A 26,790-nucleotide genomic window follows, 5' to 3' on the forward strand; every position below is an offset into this window, starting at 1 on the left:
TGACAATGAGCCAACCCTATTTGACCTGAATAAATAGAGGCCCAAAAGTATATTTTCACCCTCTGAACTCTTCGCAGGTTAGCCCACCTACTGTATGACTGCCAGATGGTCATCACAGTGATGTTTTACTATCTATTTCAAAATAGTTAAGAAGGATCAAATGCAGAGGACAATTTCTTCCCTAAAGCAAAGTGATGATTTCAGGTAGTTGCAATATGTAAAGCATGCTGATATTAGCCACCAAGCTACTCCTCATAGTAAAGAGAGTACCAACCTGGCCAACTATGAAATAATTAATGAATTTTATGTTTCTAATATTTCTTTTTTCACATGTGTGGCTGCTTTGTCGCCTAAAGTTTACATGCAAGTTGCCAGTTTCACACAAACTAACTATGTTAAGTCATTATTGGCTGAGTCAATGTGTTTCTTCTTAAGACAGGTGAAAACAAGCAGGAGTGAGAACTCTTCTTCCCCTCTATCTGTGCTGGAGACCCTTTGACGTCACGGCGGTTGATTTATCCGCCCCGGCTTGTAGCTTCCTGCTGAGTCTCCACTCGGACGTCTCTGTAACACACGCACCCACTGCAGCTCCGCTACGCTCATCGCAGACTCCTAAGTTTCAAGAGCCGAGGAAAGCTCGACATTTGTGGTACGTTTTGCCTTTCTACACTGCGTAAACAGGCTTTGTGTGTGTGTGTGTGTCGTGTCGTGTTCTCGCGAAGCTTTAGGGCGTTTGTTCGGGTTTTTTGTGTGTTTAGTGGGGGTGTGACAGGATGCGCCGAAAGGAGGGAGGTTCGGCCGGTATTTAACTGCTTGTGTGGTGGCGAAGATCGACGCAGACACATGTGCAGTTCTGCTTTATTGTGCGTTCACGTCTCATTCTCGCTACCACTGAGACTGAATATGATAGGCGCCATGTATGTACATCTTCACTTCGCCAGCCTACCGCTGACACTTGGTTTCAGTACTGAAATTAGCCACCATCAGCCCAGGCGACTCTTAATTTAGAGACAGTGTTTTTTTTTTTTTTTTTTTTTTTTTTTTTAAATTGCTTCACTTTTCAAAATGGAATTGCATTAAACGTTATCAGGGACAAACGTTGGTCTGTGTGGGATTTCAGTCTCCCGCTTTGCAAACAGACCCCGTGTGTGAGTGTGGTGGTGATGCGCGGCAGCTGTGGATAATGAGAATCACTTGATCCTCTGCGCGGTGGCTGCCTGTTGGACTGATTGGGGTCTTCAGTCGCCTCTGGTACATACAGTTTAGACACACACCTGTCTTTAGTCAAATGCACCATATAACTGCTATTAAGCTGCGTCAAGCTGGGGACGTGTCGGTGGTAATTTTATCTAGCTCACAGTTTGGGAGCAGCGTTGGCACAAAATGGCAATTATTTTCTACGGGTGTTTCTGCGAGTTCCATATTAATAGAGTTGAAACTGGTATTAACTCCTTCCTTGCCGCCTACTCAATTTATTTGTTTAAGTGAACGGTCTCAGCTAATCGTGATTTAAAAGCACTTCAACATTAAGTGTCACAAACTTATTTGAACTGAAATTTTAGCTTTACTTTAATTCGTCAATGCTCTCCATCGAGGTGTGAGCTCCATGTGCAGGCAAACCAGCTGCTGCTAAATGTAGTTGTCTTAAAGACCTAGGGCCTTTTCCGTTTTCCACGTGTGCCCACCTACTACCAGAAGTCCTCAGACGGTTTGAAAAAGCAGATTTGCTCATGTAGTCTACCACAATCACAATGCTGTCTTCTTTTTTTCCCACTAGCTATTGTATGTTGTGTTGGGATTTGCTGCTGGAGTGTGCCTGTCAGTGTTTAGCTTAGCTGAATGTAATGCACTCAAGTTTTTCTGCTGTTCTAATCTGACAAATAATATTGCCTAACAATATTCAAATTTGAGGTTGTCTTTTTCAGACTGACTAAACTTGAACAAACCTGTTCCAGGCTTGAGATTACAGATCTGGGCCAGAAAGCTCAACATGCCTTTGGAAGAACAAACAGATCTGGGATAATGTTAATTTGTCATCAAAGTTATCTAGCTAACATTTTAATCCACACACAAAAAATGTGGCTCCATGACAATGATTACCCCCAGTGTAGAGGATGGCACATGCATATAGGTACATTTAAAAAAAGGCAGTCACAGTAAGGGAATGATGAGCTCTGTGAAGTGAATGATTTGTCATTTATTTACTTTTCACATTTCTGATGCATCATTAACTTTGAATAGACTCCTCCAGGCTGTGGCCTCTGATTACATAGAGCTGTTTAGCCATCAGTGTTTAAATGCTCCACAAACCTTATGAGTACATATGCTCTAAAGTCTGGCTGCTTGCAGTCAGACGGGCTTCATTTATGTGTCCAGCTCTATATGCTCAATGTAAGCTTAAGCCTTTTCCTGCCTGCTCTATGTAGGTAATCTGACAAATCACTATAAGTCACTTGCAAAGATGGTTTGTTTGGCAACATCACCACAAGCAGGAAGTTGCGCTTTTTTTCCCCAGAATGAGGAGTTTTTGGCAGAATGATGTTCCCTGACCTCTGTGTTGACAGAATGTTATCAATCTGCGTAGCCTGCTGCTGTTGCTGCCTTTGAATCACCTGCTGTGTTAAGAAATGAACAGTGTCATGTACTATATGAGATTTAAAGGGAGATTCTTTTTAAAATGAGGATTGTTTTTGCCTGGCAGTGTTTTACCCAAGTGCGACATGGATTACACCTGAGACAGCTGTTTGTCAAAGCTGTTTAACTCCAGCCACAGGTGCCTAGCTTTAAAGCATCAATTATTCAGAGTTAAGATGTGGCATCAGGGATCAACTTGCTGCCTGTCTGAATGTAAGCTACACAGGCTTTTCCACAGATGCATGATCAAAGGCTACTGCGGCTCCTAGCTCAGCTCAACACTAGATTATGCCTGTTTAGCATGCAGGCAAGACTTTACTTTAACAGTGTTGGTCAACTTTGGAGCACATGCATATAGGAGGGTACCAGTTTCTCCCATCAGGGAATACTCCATTAGAAGAGCTGCTTTTATCTTGTTACCATATGTAACGGTTGAATGTGCACTAATGTAAACACTATCAACTTTATATAGCAAGATTTCTTATAGTGTAATCATAAATTTCTTGTCCCTTGTATAATGGCTTTTTTTTTTCCTAAATGGGCACATTTGGTTTGTAGTCAAGACAGCAGGAACAAACAGAAGCCTCAGTATACTCTGCCAATGAATGCAGCATTACTCCTCTGGCTTGCAGTCATTCTTGCTCCCAGCCCAACATATATTCACCCCCTCAGCTGTATTGCAATTCAGAAGTGCAAGCCTGGTATTCTAGACTGGTTTCTAGGCTACTTTTGTAAAGTTTACATGTTTGCTGTACCTCCTTTACATTGTAGTACATTTTATGTTCTTGTATTATAATAGTATATAAATATTTTTGAATACTAAGTTTAATGTGAGCAAACCTTATTGGCCTTTAGTCTTATTTTGTCTGAAGTAGTTTTAAAAGAATCACTAAAACAACAAAGAAGCACTGTATGTCATTCTTGTTCCCAGCCCAGCTGTACATTTGCCACTGAGGTGTGCAGGATGGCACACACCCTGACATTACAGCTTCTCTAGTTGGCATGATGCTTGCATGAATGGATGCTTGCACAAGCCTGGGCCAAGTAACATTTAGTCTCTGGATATTAAATGCGATCACTGGAACCATTTTAGATACCAGGGACTTTATTTAGATTTTGGCAAGAGATACTTGTTCTAAAGTTTGCCCCCAGACCACATGCCCAGGAAATGTGTTTATGGTTTTGACCTGGTACAAACCTGGTCACTGCTGTTGTCTTTTTGTATGTTTCTATTTATAGTAAATTTGCTTTGTTTCCTTTACATATTCAGTGTTTTAATCAATAACAGCAGTTGATGTAATTTTTAGCTCCTTTCCAGCAATGCTATTGATGATTCCTACACCTCCTGTAATGTTTAAACGTGCTTTCATATGAAATGACAGCAGGGGCAGTGAAGTGTTTGGGGGAACAATTGAACGCATGCAGACTAAAGGCTGAAGCAGCATTATTACTGCTATCTTAGCATTGCCGAATACCCCACATGACACCTGCAGTGGTGTTGGCCAGAAGTTATGAGAGTGAAGCAGCCTGACAAGTACAGCTTAAGGCAGTCACAGCAGGCTCTGATGGAGTACAGCTGGAGCTCTGTCCTTGGCACAGGTTGTGCTGCAGCAAACTGCATCTGCAGCAGTGACCTTAGAACTTGTACAGCAGAGGGACAGAAGAGCTATGTCTTGTTTTTGCCTTGTAATGTTGTGATATTCTAGTGCTGTTGGGAATGTCTGCATGCTGGCAGAGCTCACACATAAATCTTTGTCTTGGACCATTCTCTCAGCTAAACTCCCTCAAACTAACAGATGGAACTAAATGTTTTCCCCAGAGTAGCTTGTTTTAATTGTAAATGTTATCCCTGGCTTCAAGTTTGGATAGAATCTGACTTTACAGTAAACAGTGCAATGTGGTGTATTCTCTAGTGAATGTATGCAAAGCTGAATAACTGGTTTGACTAACTACACAAGCAACCGTTCACAAAATGTCCTTTTAATATTGGTCAGAGCTGACTGCAGGAATCTTAAATGTATTTGTTACATCAATATAAAGGAAAAACATGGCTTAAAATTGTATTGCAGTGCAACCTTGATTGCCCCAGAAGGCTGTAACTGTAAACACGGTTTCAGCTGCTGCCAAATTGCTTGACGTAATTAAATGAGTCATCTCCTTAATGGCTTAATAGCCACACAGTATTCTAGTTAAAACTAACATCGAACTGAGGCCCCGTTATTGTCTTCTGGAAGGTTTGGTACAAGTTTGGGATTAGGACTGGCGGTATTCACTCAACAGATAACTAAGACATTTTGATTATTTTCACTTGATCACATTGCCCAATATTCTGGAAGAAGCTTGTAAAATATGAATATTATACTCTTGGAAAATGAGGGTAAACAGTTTGTTCTTTGATTTCTTTTTTTGAAACAATTTAATCACCATTGAATCATTTCAGTTACATTACACAAATTACATTTGATTTTGATGACATTAGATTGAAATGGTTATGTTTTTTAATTAATCTGTTACCTGTGCCTCTAACAGTGAAGTGGATAAATACATGATAGTTTCATTGTCAATCACTTCATAGGTAGGGACAATCTTGTAGTTTCTCAAATGTAGGAGACTGCAGAATGTTTAAATGGAATGTTGTAAAGTGTAAACTTGGTCTCGCTTTCTTTTTTTTTCTCTCCTCTCGCCTGGTGCAGGTGTTGCGGTGCTCACTCAACAGGACTGCAGACATCATGGTGAACATCCCAGAATACTATGCAAGGAAAAATGTGCTGATCTCTGGAGCAACAGGCTTCATGGGCAAGGTACAGTAGTGTTTGAACCCAAGGAGTGTGAGCTGCACATAAAGTTGAGGGGATCCACAGATGGATTCATAAACTCCAATATTTTAATATTCTCCAAAGGTTTTTTAATTTATTTATTTTTTTTAAACTGCAGTCTTTTACAGCCATTGTCTGTACAAGTTTGCCAGATCAGATTTTGTGGAGGAAGAAGTGTTTGAAGAAGTAAAAAATCTTGTGCTTTTATTAAACTTTTTTTTTTGTATGCTCTGTTTTCTCCTTATTGTGAAGGTGCTGCTAGAGAAGCTGTTGAGGTCCTGCCCAGAAGTCAAAGCTGTCTATGTGATGGTCCGGTCCAAAGCTGGCCAGAGCCCCAAAGCCCGCATTGTGGACATGATCAGCTGCAAGGTGAGAAGAAGTCCTGGCACATTGTTTTAAGGGGGGGGCGGAGGAGATGTGGAGTTAAGCAGGCTAAACTTAACCGCTTATGACCTATGCAAGCTGACTCTTCTTTACACTAGGTAGGCTTTCACCCACCTAATTATGGGCATTTTTCAAAAACAAAATTGTAATCTGTATTTCAAGGGTTTTTATATTGGCTGAGATGAGAAAAGTTAATGTGGGCTTTAAAGTAATGCAGACAGATGTGCTCAATTATGATTTTTGCTTAAAGCAGAACGCTTTTTGAATTTAATACTGAGTTTTTACTGAGGTTTGACTGGTAGTTGACTCAAATTCCAACATTAAATGTAATTGTGCTTAATTCTTCAGTTGTTGAATTGGTCCCAACATGACAAAAATGCAAGGTGCCAAATCACATTATTTTCATTACCTGTAAATTTTTCTCTCTTCTCAATTTGTCCTCCTGCCTAACGTCAGATTTAGTTGCTCTTAAGAGGAAGCCGAACTTCATTCATTGTAAAACATTGATTTTTCAGACTTTAAATTATGACCACAGATAGATGGTACTTTAGTGCTAAACCTCAAAGCATAGAAGCTATTAAAAGCTGAATTAATAAAGTACAAGTTGACATATGTGGGCTTGTCTGAATGTGAAAGCACTTTATTAAAGAATTTCTTTTGTTCACATTTGGCAAAGAGTTCTCTTGAGTTATACAATCAGTTTATACCTGCACTTCACACTTTGATGCTAATCTACCACCCTCACCCCAGTTGTTTGACAGATTGCAAGAGGAGCAGCCAGGCTTTGCAGAGAAGATCATTGCAATGAACAGTGACCTCACACTGCCAGAACTGGATCTGAGTAAAGAGGATCAGAGCATCCTGGTTGAAAACGTCAACATTGTCTTCCACTGTGCTGCCACCATCCGCTTTAATGAGCCACTCAAGTGAGTTGGCTTGCTTTATTTATTCTTGACTTAAAAGATGAACCTTCTCTCATTCTTAGTTTACCATGTCCATGGTGAGTTTTTCTTCTGTAAGGAACAGAATTGATAATGGTCAAATTAATTGTTAAAGGAGTGTTTAATTTAACCCTTTTTCTCATTGTACAACACAGAATGACCCATTAACTATGGAGATAATTTCACAAGCTTTCTGATAGTCTGGTCAACAGTGTTCAGTTGGCAGGTGACTTAAGGAAACTGAGATTTAATTCTCATTCTCATAATGTGTTTTTCCTTCCCCCCCAAACTACATGAAAAAGTTTAAACTGTCTGTCCTCTAAAGACATGTTGCTCTTAGTTAGACTTGCCTCGATGATAGAAATGGGATTGCCAGAATGCAACTCGGTACATGCAGCCCAGTTAAGGGGAGGTAATTGGTTTAGATATCCCACAGATTTCCTTTCTTTCCCTGTCAGAGATGCAGTTCAGCTGAATGTCCTGGCCACACAGAAGATGTTGGCACTGGCTCACAGGATCAAGAACTTGGAGGTCTTCCTTCATGTCTCCACAGCCTACGCCAACTGTGATCGAGAACTCATTGAAGAGATTGTCTACCCTCCCCCTGTAGACTACCACAAGCTCATCGATACTCTGGAGTAAGCTGATCTGGGCTCTTTCTGAAAGCACTTGTTTTATAGATTTGTAAGATTGCTCAGATTTATGGAAGCATGGAAAGTGAGTGGTAGAGTACTAAGCTTAATGTCAGTGACAAACTAAGCTTGGCCACAGCAGGGGGGTAAATTACTGTTTAGTTGCACTGATGCTCCCAGTTTTGGCTGGTGAGCTAAATTTAGGAAAGCCTCAAAATCCTGCTGTGTACAGGTTAGTAAACTTTCAGGGGTTTAATCTATAAGATTTTTGAGTGAGTGGACAGATGACTTGGGTGTACAGATTGACAGACCTAGTTATGTTTTGTAGGCTGTTAGCTAGTTAACTAGTGTCTCATTTCCAATGTCCTTACAACTGAACTGAAAGGAAGCATTAATTAAGGTGGGGGCTTTCAATCTACTCAGAGTACATGGCTCTACAGCAGGGGTCACCAACATTTTTGTAACTGAGAGCTACTTCTTGGTTACCGATTAATGTGACGGGCTACCAGTTTAGTACGCACTTTTGAAATAAATTTAATTAAATTAATGATATTCATCTGTGTGAAGACACTGATCATGTTAATGATTTCTCACAATAACTTTCAAATGTGATTTTAAAAAATGGCAACAAAAAATTAGATGCAGCTCATTGGAAAGTGGCACTATGGTGAGCTATTTTTAGAACAGGCCCGTGGACTGTCATGTGGTCCTTGCGGGCTACTGGATGCCCACAGGCACCATGTTGGTGACCCCTGCTCTACAGCTTCTCTATTGCTAATGCTAACTCACCAGCAAGGCTAAGCATAGTAAGAGCAAAAAAAGCTTGGCACAAGAAGCAATCGATTACACCCACATAACACATGAATCTTCACTGTATTGATTGTGCTTTAATTTTGATACAGTTGACTTTTGACAAATCACTTTTGAAGTGAGTAGCAATTCTGTGTAGACAAGAAGTTGATAGTTAAATCAAACTTGGACCACTGGCTTGTTGAAACTCTCAGTAAGATGGGAAATGAGGACTTAGCATTGCCATGACCCAAGGTCCCACAAACTTATGTTCCACAATGTGTCTTCAGCTCTGTTTTCATTATCTGCTTTGGTTTTAACTGATCACAATTACACAACAGTGGCACAATATGCTTGGCACAAACTATAAGGTTAATTCCCCCTAGCTGGATGGAAGACGATCTGGTGTCAGCGCTCACTCCCAAGCTTCTAGGAGCACGTCCAAACACCTATACCTTCACCAAAGCCTTGGCTGAGTATCTGGTGCAGCAGGAGGCTGGAGACATTAATGTTGCCATTGTCAGACCCTCCATAGTTGGAGCAAGCTGGAAAGAGCCCTTCCCAGTGAGTAGTTCAAGCAGGTGTTGTGTGTGTTGGTGTGTTTTTTTTTTTTTTTTTTTTTTAATATTAAACTGCACTTTCAATTTATTTGATGGTATTTAAATTCTTAAAGCTGAGACTGAGAAAAGCTGGAGTTGAATATTTAGGCTTTGTCCAGCTTTAAATGTGGTGGTCTGAATAATACAGTAGGAATTTTAAACGCATTATTGTTATAGGAAGATCACTCTTAGAATGAGGTCAGGCTATGTATACTGTTGCATTTTAAAGCTGATCCCCTGTCTTGTAGAGGGGAAATGGCCACTACTACATATGATCAGTGCAGGAAATAAAATTAGCCTTAAAGCAGTAGCCTACCAGTTTGAACTGTACTCCCTCTGTTCCTCTGCAAGCACATCTGGAGTGCAAATGAAGAATGTAAATGGTGTCCCAGTGTATATATGGAAAACTACAACTAGTCTAATACTATCTTAAGCCACTGTAGTGTTATAGCTAGCAGTATGAGTCACTAAACATTTATTGTGTCCAAAATAACTTCTATGCTCATGCTTTTTATAGGGTTGGATTGATAACTTCAATGGACCTAGTGGAATATTCATTGCAGTAAGTAATTTGAAAGCCATACTTTAAATGATGTAATGACATCTACAGGGTTTTTAAAACTAACTTTTTAAAAATTATCCTCAATGCACAATTACCTTTGTAACTTTCTTTTTTTTAAAGCCTAAATTCTTAGTCATTAAACATGTTTGGTTTGCTACACTCCAAATGGGGACTATTCACATGCACTTGGGTGATTAGATCAGCTATGGTTGGTGGAAGTCCATGTGTACATGCAGCAAATCACATTTCTCCTCCCTGTCCTATTTTGGATGTATGAAGAAGCTCACATTTTAGCTTTTTCTTTTTCTTTTTTTTTTTTGGAAAATTACTAAAAGGGCCTCAGTCAAAACTTTGTTCTAAAAACACAACTGTTCACATTCAACCTTTCACTGAGGGAAAACAGATTAGAAACCTGGTTATGCACATATAGTACAGTGAATCCTCATCTCATGAGTTAGTACTGGCTTATTCATGATGTGTCGGCAAACAACCTTTTCCAGTTGTGTTGACTGACTTCTTCCTTGCAGGCTGGTAAGGGGATCCTACGCACAATGAGGGCATCTAATGACGCTGTGGCTGATCTGGTACCGGTGGATGTGGTCATCAATGCCACAATTGCTGCAGCTTGGTACTCTGGAACGCAAACATGCAGGTTAGCCAGACATATGTAAATGGCCTCATCTTGGTGTTGTAGCATTGTATTTTGAATTCATAGTTGTTTGTTTTAAACAGGCCAAAAAATATACCAGTGTACAACTGCACAACTGGCAGCCTCAACCCATTTCACTGGGGAGAAGTTGGTATGATTCATTTTCTTTAATATTTACTGTACACTGACAGTGTAATCTATGTTTTAATGAGTGTAATCAATTGTTTGCCTGAATTGGGAGCTTTGTCCACCTGTCCCTTTGGGATTGTAGATAAAAACCAGTGTTTGAGTTGGTCCAACCTTTTAAATCGAAGTCACACATGGTTTAATGGTGGCTTAGGTCATGTACAAACAATTGTCTCTTTACAATACAACATAGTTATTAATGCCTTTATATCTAATGCTATCATAAAAAAAAACTGGCTGCACTGAAGCACCAAACTCATGTGAAAATGAGTCACAGGTGGACATAGCCTTTCCATAAATGGCTCATGGTTTTCAGTTTAAAGGAGTTTAACTTGAAATGATGATCGGAAGAATTTTACATTTGGATTTGGAAGCGAAGCAGAGCACCATAATTATACTTGTGTAGTGCAACTTTTGTTTAAATTAAGAGTTCAGACATGGATACAAATGTCAAAACATCTTAACAGCAATATGTGTAAGCAAATTATGAAATTAATCTTAAAAGCTGCAGTTGACATGTTTGACCAAGGTTAATTTTGGTAATTCTTTTAATATTACACTATTGAGGTGTGGGTGTCACCCCCCCCCCCAACTTGTAGAGGTGTAAATTCTGTGGAATTCCACATGAAATGGTCAGACTTCAAATCCACCTTGATGGGTATCAGCATATACAGTATATGTGGGAAAACTGATACCTTTGTTTCTGGCTATGTAAAGTCTCAGCAGTTGAATTACTACTAATCATTTGGCAGATGCTTTATCCAAAGCATGTTAAAAGTGAGGATATTGCTAGCATACAGAATTCTGGAGCCTGCTCATCTTTTTTTTAAGGATTGTTGTAGGGGCTACATTAGCCTCTGGTTAAAAAATCTTATTTGAAATTTTCCAAACCTCCTCCAGTGGGTCACCTAGGCTGCCTAAATCATCACTCCACACACTGGAATTAAAATGTCACTAGAAAATTGCCTTCCTGTTAATACAGTGACCAAGGTATGACCCTGAACAAATAATATAGCATGCCCTTATGCACACAGAGCTGTGTGGGGCTAGAAATTTTACACTAAATGGCAATGTTAAATATTTCTATCCTTCCCCATTAATTTTTGATTTTAAACTGTCATTCCATTAGCTACATCACTACAGCAGTTGAATGCCCCCTCAACATCCCAGCCATGTTGTCTTAAAAGCACATTCAAAGTTGATTCTTACCCTGGCACTGGAAGTTGAGAAAGCATCACTAAAAATAAAAACTTTAATATCTATAGTTTAAGTCTTATTAAATATGCAAAATTGTTATAAGCAGAACCAAATCTTAATCATGTTTAAAAGTAACTGTTCATTGACCTTTTTTGAACAACCTTCTGTTTCTTAGAGTACCATGTAATATCCACATTCAAGAGGAACCCCCTTGAGCAGGCCTTCCGTCGGCCCAATGTTAATCTCACGTCCAATCACCTAATCAATCAGTACTGGATTGCCGTAAGCCACAAGGCTCCGGCCTTCCTTTATGATCTGTACCTCAGGCTGATTGGACGAGAGCCCAGGTAACATCTTGTCGCCGACTTGAACATGCAACGCCTGTGCTTTTTTTTTATTTTTTTTATTTTATTTTAAATAATGCCCACTCACACAACACACACCTGCTGCTTTACTCCTTTTAGTCTAGTAGCTTAACATTGTAGCTGCAATGCTAATGTGTTGAGAAATGCTTGTGTGCTGTTTTGTGGAAGAATGTATAACCCAACTGCTCCCCTGCAGACATGGGGATAACTGTTGGGTTCTGCACTCTACCGCTTGTTACTTGCAATGTTTTCATTTGGGTTCCCAAATTGTCCACACTAAGGTCATCTTGGCTCAGTTAATAAATGGTCTGAGGTGAACCTTCTTAGTCAGAAGACAGCTTTGGGAACCCAGACGCCTTTTAATCTGCAGATCTTTCTGATGGGGAGGTGTTGAAAATATTCCAGAGGTCTTGCATCTTGCCCACTTTAATATCGGTAGATGGATACCTCGTCCCCTCTGTGTCCTCCTTGTCCTGTTATGTCTGTATCTCTCTCCCACAGAGTACTGTATAAACACGATCTTCAAGACCAATCCCTTAGAGCAGGCCTTCAGAAGGCCTAATGTCAATCTGCGCTCCAATTCGTTTACTAATCAATACTGGACCACTGTCAGTCACACGCTGCCAGCCCTGCTCTATGACGGCTATCTCAGGCTCACAGGCCGCAAGCCCCGGTAAGGTTGCAACATTATGAAGACCTAGTGGGTTGGTGGGAACAAAGTCTCTGGGGCAGGAATATCAACGTTAAGCCAAAGAAGCACTTTATTTGAAGACTTAAAAAAAAAAAAAAGATTTAGGCGTCCTGTAAACATACTTATGTTCTGCCACTCACCCAGTCATTGAAAATCTTGAGGCACTAGGGGACTTTTTGAGCAGTCTAGCAAACTCTCCAGGTTGTCCTATACTAACAGCCCTTTTGCTTGTAGACGGTCTACATGTCTTATACATTTGTTCACTCTTTGCAACTTTACTTTATTCTCCCAAGCCATATGTATTTCAGACATGAGTTAATTGGCCAAAATGATGTCTGAAATGAATTTGGCTTGGTAATTCATTGTACGCTTGGGATTTGAGCCAAATGGTCACACGATGCAAGTAATCACTGCTTCAATGTGCTTATCGGCCATGCATGTTTGTCACATCTTCTGAATCCTCCACAAATCAAATCTGAGTCATCAAAATCTAATTGGATGAAAAAAAAAAACAATATTAACAAGCCTTATAAAACTTTTTAAATTAAACTGATTCTGTCATGAATGTAACATTCACCCAATAACTAATTACAGTTTGAAGACTCAGACTTAGTGTCTTATTCTAATAGTGGTTACTGCTGTTTCTACATTCTCTCCACTGATTCTCACTTTAATTACTGCAGCTTCTAAACTGATTTTCAATTATCACTTAAATCATGATCCCTTGAATCAGAATTAAAAGATGAAGAATTTGAACTGGATTGACTTGTTTGCTCGAAGACATTTCTTAACAGGTTTCCCTGAGACAGTCTTAGCTGCAGTTCACCTAATTTTTTTTTTAACCATTTACACTGATCCACATTTGTCTTAAGCATTCATTTGACAATGTATTGTCCTCCTGCCCTGTACAAAAAATGAATCCAGTTAGACATTAGGTGACTTAAACATTGGCATAACTACTAATCTGTCACTAACTAGTTGCCGTGAATGTGAACACTTACTGGAAAAATTTGTAAACATCGTATTAAATTTGAACACTCCACAAATGTAACGGTCTTTACATAGTCCACCCCTCACTTTTTACATTACCATTGTCCCCTCCCTCTCTATTTCTTACTCCGTTCTACACTTTAAACTTTGTCAGGCATCTTAGTGTTTTCTGATCTTCCCCAAAAATCTTGCTTCATCTACTTTATCACATTATTTGCTAAAATTTTTTTCTCTTTTCCTTTTAGGATGATGAAGACAATCACTCGCCTCCATAAAGCCATGATGGTGCTGGAGTATTTCACCAGTCACTCCTGGGTGTGGAACACTGAGAATGTGACCATGCTGATGGGGCAGATGAGCCCTGAGGATAAGAAGGTAGAGAAATGTGAACTGCTACTGTGCCATCACTAACAGTTTGTCTCTTCATTGTGGATGTCTACAACTCCCCCGCACATGCATGAGACATTTACTCTAGTTCATTTTTGTCTGATAGTAGGCTGGCTTTAATAGTGAGTCATTCACTGCTGATGTCAGTTTTTAAAAGAATGGGGATGTTGTTCAGAGAATCACTCTGCACTTTGTGGGCATCTTGTTGAACTGGTACTTGGGCTTTGTAACAGAATATCAGGAGTGTTACAGTTTCAAAAAGGTGACAAAGTCTAAAATGCTTTCAAGGTCAAACATTTTTTGGGGGTGAGCACTTGCTGTTTGCAGTCAGGGGCTTTCAGTCCCTGCCCACCAGGCTGTCAACAGTGACCCACCTCATTCTTCACTGATCCAGCAACAGACCATGTACTGTTGTCCTTGTGTGCCCAGTGAGCAAGTTTATTTTCCTCAGAGTTGAAAGCACAGCTTGGGGTTAAATTAGGCCAAAGCCAGCTGCACATCAGCAGCTCCAAATTGCAGCCTGCTAAAGCTTTAGATTACATAATTGACTCATGATTCCCATTAAAACAAATGTACTAACATTTATTACAACAAATTCAGTTTGTCAGACTACTTCAAAACACTGTCTGTACAGGGATTGTCTACTGCTCAGTTAATCAACACAACATAGCATTTGTCCAGGATACACAAACTCTTGAATACAACTAAATAATACAGATGTATACCATTCCCAAGGCATGCTAAAATGGCAGCACTTGGCTCAACACTGAGCTTAACATGATTGTTGTCACAAATGTAGACTACGCTAGATAATAAAATTGGCAGTGATCCCTTAATGTATGCCCTGACATTTTCTCTCCCCATAGATGTTTAACTTTGATGTGCGCCAGCTGCATTGGGCAGAGTACATGGAAAATTACTGTATGGGCACCAAAAAATACATCCTGAATGAAGAGTTGTCAGGCCTGCCTGCTGCACGCAAGCACCTAAACAAGTAAGAATCTGTGGCATGAGATCTGATGGTTTAAGCTTATCCAGAAATGTTAACTTTAACAGATACAGTAGCTAACATTCTCAGTAAAAGTTTCAGTAATTCTGCTTTACCAAAATTCTTGTAGTATTCAGCAGAGAATAAAAGGGCAATAATTAAAAATGGCATTTAGCACACGGTATATAAAACAAGACTGGCCTTATGTTTGGCTTTATTTTCATAAAATTGACTTTTGGCATGCCTTAATTTGTCATCTGTCCTCCAGGTTGAGGAACATCCGTTACACCTTTAACACCATCCTGGTTGTTCTCATCTGGCGAGTCTTCATCGCCCGATCTCAGATGGCCAGAAACATCTGGTACTTTGTGGTGAGCCTCTGCTACAAATTCCTCTCCTACTTCAGAGCTTCCTCCACCTTGAGATAATAATGAGCAAGGGACATGGGGGGGTGGGTGGCAAAGCAGGGGGGCAATGAAATGAAGGAAATGCTGGCTGTGGATTATGAAAGGTGCCTGAGCTCAAAGCTTTTAATGGTACCACACTGTCTCTAGTCTGGTGTTCGCCTTGACACTCGAGGATTAAATGTAACCATTAAAAAAGCCTTACAGGCCTTGAGTCCACAACAGTCCAAAGGTTGCCTATCTCAGAACTACCTAACTCGATCACTAACACTTACTATTGAGGACATGGATTTGTTATGTACAGCACTTGGACTAGTTAAAAGAAGCAGGACTACATTCCCTCATTTTGTTAAACCCTCCAGTACTTCCCTGTTGTCAGCTTTACTCCTGAGCACCCCTTGTATAGCTGCTTGCCTGCAAAAGAGCACTATCCTTTGGATGATTCTCTACTGCAGAAACTGTCATTTGGTTTGACCCACCTTTAGTCTACCCTGTTTCATTAAAGAATAAAACAAATTGCTGCTTGGGTTAAATGTGTCACCTGAAAACATGTGTTCCTTTTTAAAGTCTGTTGGATGCTGCTCAGCAATTGGGGCTTTGCCGCCACTCTTGCACATGTGGCTGAGAACAGTTAAAGGATGATTCGGTTCTCTTCTGGCTTGTTCAGGGACAGGGTGACCTGTTCTAAACAGACTTGCCCTTGCAAAACCAAAGTAATTTCAGCCAATGCTTGTCATAGTTGTACTGGCATTGCAATGGTTTGGGTCCTAAAATATATACCCTTTTCCTTTCCACTGGCCTTCCTTTGTCACTAGCCTTTCCATTTCTTGCTTGGCCCATACCTTCAAAGATACTCCACTCAGTGGCCAGTTTGCTAATTTTGGCCAAGCACAATGTAGTTTGTAATAGAAATATATATTTTGGCTCTACCCAGTGCCTACAAACATTACTCTTGCATTAGCAGACAAGCTACTGCCTCTACAGTTTCATTTTTTTCATACTGTATATGTCCTTTGCTACAATCATCTGTTTTGCCAAAATACTTCCTGGCTAACAAAAGATGTCATGACTGGCCTTTCCCTAGTTCATTTGGAAATGTGTTCAACATTTTTGTGTGATTGTCATTGTTTACTTTCAGGTAGCTGTAACTGTCACTATCTTTTGATAGTAATGTATAGTTTTGGTATCATGGTGGTTTCTGTAAATGTGTTTATCATGTTCTCACACTGTTACACACTTAAACCATTCTGCCTTTCCTTTTGAGTGTCTTGAGCTACAACAGCTTTAATCACCTTCATGATTTTCCTGTAACTGTCCTGGGGTCACTAAGAAATTCAAAGCTTAAGCCATTCTATACAGGATGATTTAAGTATGCATCCTTTGGAAGTATAATGGTGCCGGATCTTAACATCTAAGAGTGAAGAGCAGATCTGTTTTTCTTACTGTGTAGTGCTATTTAGGTAGACTTCCAAATAACTATTTTTGCTAATGACAGAGCTATTTTACCGACAAAGCTTACTGAACCAACTCCATCAGCTTTATGTAAACTTTAGTGCAGTATGTCTAGAACTGAATGTAACTTATGTTTAAATTGAACTTTTTTCGCTGAATGTATTAGAGAACAGCCTGATATCTTTACACAGCCGGAATCTGACTCCTGAAACGCCAAATAGTTTTACAATTGCTGCTTATACATAAGTGTGTTCAATAGGGGGCGATGCAGTGAATTCTTGCCATGACGCCCTTTTTTTGATAGCATGAGTGGCGGTCAGTTTTGTGGCAGCTTATTCATGTAGTGTGACTGGGGGGGAAGTGATAACTTGTCCAATTCAGGGATTGTCCTAAAGGTTAAGGAGTGAGGCAAGTGAAAGGGTAGTTGTTCTCATTTAATGTTAGGAACTACTGAATCATTCAAACACGGCATTTTACAAAAGTAACATCAGCATCATTTCTTCATGGAACAAATTCTAAATGGTCACTTTGGTCCATTAGTCAAATAATTTAAAGCCCTGAAAACATTGTCAGTTTCTGTGAAACATTACATAATCACCTCACTAGTGTGTGTGTTTGGGGTTTTTTTTTTTTTTTTTTTCTTTGGTAAACCCATTGCACTAACTGGTAAAACTTTCTTTTTAAAAAAAAAAACAGTCTAATTTGAGTATTTAACAATCAAGCACAAGTCATCTTTATCAGGACTCTGTACATGAGATTTGATCAAATTTTAGTGACACTGGCCTGGCCATTTGTTAGATTTTGATTCAGATGCAACAAAGTCTTGACTGGTTGACATTGTGACACATTTTCAACTTAAAACTATCAGTGCACACTTCAGAATTATGTGAAATAACAGTTATTTTAAACAAGCTTTCAGGGTGTTATAACAAATCTTGCAAGTTTGAATAGTCACCATTTTCATCTGTAAAAATACCTTTCCCAAGCTTATGTAAGACTACATTATTTTCTGTATTTTAAATAATTTGATCTGGCTGTTACTATTTATAGATATTTCACCAGTATGTTTTCTTTTTCATGTGTATCCCTTAAATTAATGACTTTTTTTTAATGGCTGTGTTTTTTTTTTTTTATATGGCCAACACAGAATGGGTCCATATGCTTAATCTGAGTTTGATTGCCAGTGTTCATCTTTAAACATGTTTGTGTGGTTCTTGGTGACGTTCATTGCTTTTACTCTAAGCAGCATGATTATGGCCACTGTTCAGGAGAGTGGGCTCTTAACACAGTCAATGTAAATGTGAATCTCCAAAAACAAATCAATGGGTGCCTTGTGTGTAAACCAAAATTAATAAATGTTTAATCTTCCTCAGTTCTTGTTTGCTTTCTTGTCTTTGTAGTAGACAGTCATGTTTCCTGTGGTGCATAACAGATCCGCTTGTCCTTTTAAGCACTCTATCTGGAAGGCAGATTAAAGTGGAGGCTATTGAACCGTTCCATTAAGATTTAATGCTACCATTCAGGATTACACTTGAATTCATGAATGAGAATTTGTCCTGCCCTATTTTAGCTTGCTCATGTAACTTTTTAGAACTAAGGGAAATGTGTTGTGAGGAAGATGTGTCCTGTCACAATAATGTTTAAAATGTTCAGTTGTTTAAAGCAGCTTATAACTGTAACCAACAACTATAATTACAACTTCACAAAGATGCTGTTGTCTCATGATGCCCTCAGAGTGAGTCTTAAAACAGTTTCTCACTAAGACAAAACCTGAAACTTAATTCAGAGATTTTAGGCCTAACACTCAAAATGGTTTCTTGTGTGGTTTTAAGAGATGCTTGGTGTTAATACAAGGTAGTAAAATGCGGTGCCAGTATTTCTTAATACTATTGGAAAGTTGCACTTGGTTAAAAGCCCCATTTCTATAATGGAGATTGATTTCTCATTTTTGCCTCTTTAAAACAATTTTCCAAGGTTTGATTTTATCAGGGTACATCAAAACTTTGTTTCTTCACACATGCCTTGTTTAGTCCAGCTGAAGAATCTCTGGCTTGTTGCAGTTGGAGAGGCCTAAAATCTGTCATGTTGCGACAGTAGGTAGAGCAGTGTTGCCCATCTCCATAAAATGTAAAATGACTTTAAAAGTTGTAAGTAACACATTTAACATTCTAGTTGGCTGAAAGCATACCTCACAAGATGGCACTCCATCCCCTAACACTTAAGATTATATGAAGTGACGTTCTCATTCTGTCAGCAGCTACTTGCAACTGGAAACATTTTGGCTGTGAAGCAGCTAGTGCAATGTATTTGGCAACAAAAATAAAGTCATATGTCCTGCAGAGTCAAATGAAACTTTTAATTTTTACTATAATGGACTTCCTAGATGCCAGATTACAAACCCAAGTCAACCAAAATAGTCTTAAAATGTCAGTTAATTTGACAATCAAACTTTTCCAAATGTCATAAACTGCAGTTTATACTGGGGGAAAACAGATGTGGATTTTATCCATATAGAAATTACACTGGAAATTTATTTGAAAATCGCTTAAATATTTTTCTCAGTTCTACGAACAATACCCCATAATGGCAATGTGGAACAAGTTCGTTGGTAACCTTTGGAAATCCCTTACAAATTGACACGAAAAAATAAAGTACATAAGAATTCACTGCCTTTGCTTACTACTTTGCAGCAACTTTATCACCAGTTACAGTAGCTTGTAGGATCTTGGCACACCTGTTTTTGGGCAGTTTCTCCAATTCTTTGCAGTACCTCAAGCTCTATCAGGTTGGATCGGGAGTATCAGTGCACAGCCATTTTCAGACCTCTGATATTCAATCAGGTCTGGGCTCCGGCTGGGCCAGTCAAGGATATTTACAGTTGTCCTGTAGCTAATCTTTTTTTTATATATATATTTTTTTATTAAACTTTACTGTTTTTTCCCTCAATCCTGACTAGTCTCCTAGTTTCCACTGCTGAAAAAAGAGGCTTCCACCATCATGCTTTACTGTAGGGATGGTATTGGCCAGGTTTCCTCCAGACATGACACTTTGCATTCAGGCCAAAGAGTTCAATCTTTGGTCCGTTGTAGAAAGAATCCTGGTGGTTCCAAACTTCTTCCGTTTACAGGTGATGGGGGCGAATGTGCTGATTGGGACCTTCAATCCTGCAGATATTTTTCTGTGCCTCTACAGACAATTCCTTGGACTTCATGGCTTGGTTTGTGCTCTAATGTGCGCTGTTAACTGTGGACCTTTTAAAACAGGTGTATGTCTTTCCAAATCATGTCCAGTAAACTGAATTTCCCAGAGGTGGACTCCAATCAAGTTGTGGAAACAGGATGCACCGGAGCTCAATTTTGAGGGTCATGGTAAAGGCCATGAAGACTATGTACACTATATTGCCAGAAGTATTCGCTCACCCATCCAAATAATTGAATTCACGTGCACAAAGGTCCATAAAGACATGGATGAGTGAGTTTGGTGTGGAAGAACTTGACTGGTCTGCACAGAGTCCTGGCCTCAACCTGATAGAACACCTTTGGGATGAAAGAGCGAAGACTGCAAGCCAGGCCTTCTCGTCCAACATCAGTGTCTGACCTCACAAATGCACTTCTGGAAGAATGGTCAAGAATTCCCATAAACACACTCCTAAACCTTGTGGAAAGCCTTCCCAGAAGAGTTGAAGCTGTTATAGCTGCAAAGGGTGGGCTGACGTCATATTAAACCCTATCGATTAAGAATGGCATGTCACTGAAGTTCATATGGGTCTAAAGGCAGGTGAGCGAATACTTTTGGCAATATAGTGTACATTTGAACATTCTTGTTTTTTTATTTTTAAAGAATTTGAAAAGATTTCAAACAAACTTCTTTTGCATTGTGGGGTATTTCTTTGTAGATTTTGGGGAAAATAATGAATTTAATCCATTTTGGAAAAAGACTCTAACATAACAAAATTTCTGGATGCACCACAAATGCCAATATTAGTTTTATTTCCATCTGACTGTATTTACAGTGCACACAGTGTGAAGCTTATTGCTTTTATGCATCTTCTCAGTTCAAATTGTCTAACAGTGAAACACTGGGACTTCACTGAATGATCTGGCAGCTGAAATTTCTTATCCATTATTGTGTTGGATCATCAGATACTGTCTTACAATGGTTCAAGTCATCACTATTTTACAGCTGCTCCTCCCTGCAGCGCATGGCAACAGCCACATGGCAACTGTGGCCCAGCAACCATGCCAAGCTCTGAATCAACCAGCCATGAACCCCCAGTGGAGCCTGGGCTGCATAAACAGGAACCGGAGGCTTACAGGGTTTAGTGCTGGAGCCCTGAGGCAGAAAATACGGACATACACACTCCCTGAACATCTATACAATAGATTGTTATTGCATGTGCTGCTTAATAATTTAGGGAACAAAGTGATTTTTGCATTAACTGCTCTGTTTTGCAACTTTATTGCTCACACCAATCTCTGACCCGTTTCTGAGCGCTTTCACATTTGATTGCATGTTAAAACTCTGGGGAAATCCTCAACTCAGGAAGTAATGCTATCAAACACAAACACGAGAATCTACAGGCAGAAGGTTTCCAGCCCAATAAAATGGTCTGGGTTTAATCAGATGACTGTCTTATGAGATATGGCTTAGGAGCTAGAGTTGTTGTCCATGAATTAAGGGTCAGCAGTTTGATTCTAAATTCCTTTTGTTCATAGTGTCCCTGGGCAAGACAACCCCAACCCAAAGCCAACTCACATATTAGTATATATTTCCTCCTGTTGTCCCCAAATGTAAGTTTTTGTGTTGCCTATGTCCCCTAATGTCCACCATCCGTAACCATCTGCTGACTTATACATAGCATGGTATTTTGACATTAGATGATCATGTTTTTCCTTTTTGGAATTTGTTTTAAAGTAACTGTGCAACATTTCCCTGTATTATTTAAATAGAAATATGCTCCAACACTTCTCTTAATGTGGAGAGATGCAGAGGAAGCCTCCCATTACTCCAATTTCACTCCACTAAGATCAGGTAGATACAGAAACTTGCACTTCCTACAGAGCTGGGAGAAAAAAGTTGGTTAATTAGCATTGTGTATACATATTTGTTTGCTGCCCCCAAGTGGACAACAAAAGCAGCTAATGCAGCTTTAAGTTCATATGATTTCTACATCATTATTGATCAAAATGTATTAGATCATCATGACTTTGTTCTTTCAGCAGAATTAGCTAGGTTCTCTAAATGGTAGGAAGTCTAAGACAGAGAGACACTGAACCACTGCCGCCCCTCTAACACTGACAGATCTGAAAATTTTCAAGTGCACAGACCACAACAAGGAGAATATTGCAAATTAGGTCTTCAAGCACACTTCAAGTATTTTTGGGGTTAAATACTTGCTAAGTAATATTGGTCTTATCAGGAGGATGAGGTCTAATGTGTTACGTACGCAGACAGAGCAGTTCAGGCATCACCACATACAGTAAAAGTGTTAATGGCTCAGTTTCCTGACCCTTTTTTTTTTTTTAAGTGTTGCTTCAAAGGCCACAATGAAAACCACAGGTTGTCTGCCATTCACAGGATTTCACAAGCTCTTTGACTCAGGATGCTGTAAATCTAATACGTAACAGCAAAACCCATTGAAAATGAAACATGCGTTTGGTATCAAAGAAAAGAAAACAAGCAACCAAATGCTTTCTTGCAAAACTGATTTTAAATTCTCTTTTCTTTCTCCCTCTATCTGAAATTACGTCAGATCGAATGCCGCCTGCCACAGAGCTTTGTCTGCATTTTATGATTCTGTGAAAGTTTTACAGCACCTGGGATGTTTGTGCCTTTATTGCAGGAGCAGCAGTCACCAAGTCACAGAGTTGACCTTCAGAGTGCAAACACTGACTCAATAGGTTCCGGAGTTCATTTTGTTGTAGTGCTGCTGGGCTTTGTTAACGAGTGTCTTCTCATACACGCACGTCAGGCTTTGTAAACTACTTTGTCTCTTCAGTAGGATGCAGTTCTGATGTGTGTGTCAGTTATGAAGACCACTGCTGTTCTGTTCTCTCTCTGTTTTTGGGTAAATGCTGGCGTCCATGCTGCTCAAACAGGTAAGTGATGAAGTGATTAGTCTTTGTCTGTACTTGGACTTTCATGTAGACTACACAATAAATGTGAAAGGTTTGACGAGTTTTACCTGTCTGTCAGCTTCAAAGTGTGGAGTTCCTCAGATCTGGAGCCCAATGTTTTTCTCACTGAGGGTGGTTGGAGGGACAGAGGCCACATATGGATCACACCCGTGGCTGGTTAGTGGTCTAATCTGCCTTTAAATAAGCCTAAATAAGTTTTGTTTGATGTCGATCAGCTTATGCAAACTAGCTCAAGTCAAGTCAAGTGGCTTTTATTGTCATTTCTACTATACACAGTGGTACACAGTACACAGTAGAAACGAGATAACGTTCCTCCAAGAACCAAGGTGCTACAAACAACACAAGCTATAATAAAGTGCATCGAGTGCAACCAAGTGCAAACAGTGCAGACGAAAAAACAGTACAGACGTACAGTGTAGACAGACAACACAAGTAACACAGGACAGGACACAAGACAACAAGACCCAAGACAGTGCCGACCAGTAAACCTACTGTATACTATTTTACAGTACAGTTCAGTTAAGTGTGCTAGGGGTGTTAAAAAAAAAGAGCAGCATGTAAACGGTATAGTGCATTTAAATGTCCAGCATGTAAAAAAAAGTGCAATTGCATTGGAATGTGAAAAAAAAAAAAGCAGCAGGTAAACAGTGTAGTGCAGTAAATGTAGAATGATAAAAGTAAATAAATAATAAATAAGTGGTGGTGGAATGAGATGAGTAGTGAGTGATGAGAATGTGCTGAGTTCGGTTTGCAGTGTGTTTAAGTTCTATTTCAGTTCTGTGTGTTGAGGAGCCTGATGGCTTGTGGGAAAAAACTGTTGCATAGTCTGGATGTGGTGGCCCGAATGCTTCGGAACCTCTTTCCTGATGGCAGGAGTGTGAAGAGTGTGTGTGATGGGTGTGTGGGGTCGTCCACAATGCTGTTGGCTTTGCGGATGCAGCGTGTGGTGTAAATGTGCATGATAGAGGGCAGAGAGACTCCGATGATCTTCTCAGCTGTCCTCACTATCCTCTGTAGGGTCTTGCGATCCGCGACGGTGCAGTTCCCAAACCAGGCAGTGATGCAGCTGCTCAGGATGCTCTCAATGGTCCCTCTGTAGAACATGGTCAGGATGGGGGGAGGGAGATGGGCTTTCCTCAGCCTTCTCAGGAAGTAGAGACGCTGCTGGGCCTTCTTGGTGATGGAGCTGGTGTTGACTGACCAGGTGAGGTTGTCCGACAGATGAACACCAAGGAATTTGGTGCTCTTGACTATCTCCACTGAGGATCCATCGATGAACAATGGAGAATGGTCACCCTGTGCTCTCCTGAAGTCCACAACCATCTCTTTAGTTTTGTCAACGTTCAGAGACAGGTTGTTTGCTCCACACCAGGCTGTTAATCGTTGCACCTCCTCTCTGTAGGCTGACTCGTCGTTCTTGCTGATTAGACCCACCACGGTCGTGTCATCAGCAAACTTGACTATGTGGTTTGAGCTGTGCATTGCTACACAGTCGTGCGTCAGCAGAGTGAACAGCAGAGGGCTGAGCACACAGCCCTGAGGGGCTCCAGTGCTCAGTGTGGTGGTGCTGGAGATGTTGTTCCCGATCCGAACTGACTGGGGTCTCCCAGTCAGGAAGTCCAGAATCCAGTTGCAGAGGGAGGTGTTCAGGCCCAGTATGCTCAATTTCTCGGTCAGGTGCTGAGGGATGATTGTGTTGAATGCTGAGCTGAAGTCAATGAACAGCATTCGTACGTATGAGTCCTTACTGTCCAGGTGGGTGAGGGCCAGATGGAGGGTCGTGGAGATGGCATCGTCCGTGGAACGATTTGGACGATACGCAAACTGCATGGGGTCCAGGGAGGTTGGGAGTTGGGTCTTAATGTGCCTCATGACGAGCCTCTCGAAGCACTTCATCACGATGGGTGTGAGCGCGACGGGACGGTAGTCATTGAGGCAGGAGACAGTAGACTTCTTAGGCACAGGCACGATGGTCGTTGCCTTGAGGCACGTAGGAACAACGTTGCTGCTCAGGGAGATGTTGAAGATGTCTGTGAAGACATCCGCTAGCTGTTCTGCGCACTCCCTGAGCACTCTGCCAGGAATGTTGTCTGGTCCAGCAGACTTCCGTGGGTTAACTCTGCATAGAGTTTTCCTCACTTCAGCTGTGGTTAGACAGAGCACCTGGTCACTGGGAGGTGGAGTGGACTTCCTCGCCTTCACGTTGTTCTGTGCCTCAAACCGGGCGTAGAAGTGGTTCAGCGCATCTGGGAGGGAGGCGTCGCGGTCACAATCCGGTGAAGTTGTCTTGTAGTTCGTGATCGCCTGGATGCCCTGCCACATGCGCCGGGTGTCTCCGCTGTCTTCGAAGTGGTCGTGGATTTTCTTTGAGTGTGCGCGCTTTGCCTCTCTAATGGCACGGGACAGTTTGGCCCTTGCTGTTCTCAAGGCCGTCTTGTCCCCTGTTCTGAAGGCAGCGTCTCTTTGTTTCAGCAGCGCACACACATTGGCATTTATCCACGGCTTCCTGTTGGAGCGTGTAGTGATGGTCTTGGAGATGGTCACATCGTCAACGCACTTGCTGATGTAGCTGGTTACTGTTGACGTGTATTCCTCCAAGTTGATGGAATCGCCGTTGGTTGCGGCCTCCCTAAACATGTCCCAGTCAGTGCACTCAAAACAGTCTTGAAGAGCAGAAGTAGCTCCTGCTGGCCAGGTTTTCACCTGTTTCAGAACCGGTTTAGAGCGTCTGACGAGCGGTCTGTATGCTGGAATTAGCATAACCGAGATGTGGTCTGAGTAGCCGAGATGGGGGCGGGGCTCCGCACGATACGCGCCGGGGATGTTTGTGTAAACAAGATCCAGCGTGTTCCCTCCTCTCGTTGCAAAGTCCACATGCTGATGAAGTTTAGGGAGCACAGTCCTGAGATTCGCATGGTTGAAATCTCCGGCAATAATAAACAGTCCGTCGGGGTGAGCGTTCTGCAGGTCGCTAATAGCACCGTAGAGTTCACACAGTGCCTCCTTAGCATTAGCGCTGGGGGGAATGTACACTCCGACAATGAAAACAGTGGTGAATTCCCGTGGTAAATAGAACGGTCTGCATCTAACAGTCACAAACTCCACTAGCGATGAGCAGAAACGTGAGACAAGCACAGAGTTCTTGCACCACTCCGTGTTGATGTAAACACACACGCCACCGCCGCGAGTCTTACCGCACAGAGCAGCGTTTCTGTCGGCGCGAAACACGGTTAGCCCGTCTAGCTGGATGGCGGCAGCTGTTACCACCACTTACTAAGCTACAGCTGCTCTCACTGTTAACATTTATTCCCTTCAGCCAAAAGTCATTTTAAAGAAACGTTCTAACAAAACTACCACTACATTGTAAAATTCCTCCCTGTCTGTCTTCATTTCAGGTATTTACAGTAAATAGAGATTCTGTGATAACTATCATCAGTCCTAATGATTTAAGATGCGTTTTAGTTGAACGTTTTAACTTCAAAATCTTGTGTGTATATTGATCTATATTGTATTATAATTAATGACCATTTGTGCATTTCCAATCTTTTATGACTACAATATTCCATGACTTAAGGTTTTTAACTTTTGGAAATCTCTCCCATTAAAACTAAATTTTACTTATTTACTTGCCTTTACAGTTGTAACCCCTGAGAAGGATTTGAAATTTACCTGACTTTTCCTGTGCAGGGATCTTCCCTGTGGTAACAGTACACAGGGGAACTGAGGTTTGCATTTGCACAACACAGCCAAAGCCCAGGGAAGATTAAGCAATATAGCACACTGATGTGTTAAAAAAAAAAAAAAAAAAAAAACGTCGTGCGCAGCAGTTTTTTTTTTTTTTTTTTTTTTTTTTTTTTAAATCCCAGGTGAGCTAATTTTTTGAATAATACGTTCAGTGTTGCAGGCTCCATCCCAGGGACTTCTTTTGGTGGTATAACTATGGCACCAGAATTGGATTCAGTTACTGGTTCCACTATAAAATACTGG

At 40.7% G+C, this 26,790-nt stretch overlaps 1 protein-coding gene across 2 annotated transcripts; it reads left to right on the top strand.

The window, feature by feature from the left end:
- Window positions 1–490: 490 nt before the first annotated feature.
- On the top strand, window positions 491–18,034 carry far1 (fatty acyl CoA reductase 1). 2 transcript variants are annotated; one of them, XM_067501797.1, is made up of 13 exons: window positions 491–649; window positions 5,328–5,435; window positions 5,703–5,819; window positions 6,585–6,760; window positions 7,234–7,413; window positions 8,583–8,760; window positions 9,313–9,357; window positions 9,885–10,009; window positions 10,090–10,157; window positions 12,256–12,427; window positions 13,681–13,810; window positions 14,689–14,816; window positions 15,079–18,034. In XM_067501797.1, exons 2-13 carry the CDS (start codon window positions 5,364–5,366, stop codon window positions 15,236–15,238), a joined length of 1,551 nt encoding a protein of 516 aa, XP_067357898.1. In that variant the 5' UTR covers window positions 491–649; window positions 5,328–5,363; the 3' UTR covers window positions 15,239–18,034. The 2 variants fall into 2 exon arrangements, with proteins under 2 accessions (XP_067357898.1, XP_067357897.1); XM_067501796.1 differs by lacking the exon at window positions 12,256–12,427 and adding an exon at window positions 11,565–11,736 and having other exon boundaries at window positions 492–649.
- The last annotated feature ends 8,756 nt before the right edge of the window (window positions 18,035–26,790 follow it).

Source organism: Channa argus, chromosome 4, assembly GCF_033026475.1.
Source record: "Channa argus isolate prfri chromosome 4, Channa argus male v1.0, whole genome shotgun sequence".
Lineage (NCBI taxonomy): Eukaryota > Metazoa > Chordata > Actinopteri > Anabantiformes > Channidae > Channa > Channa argus.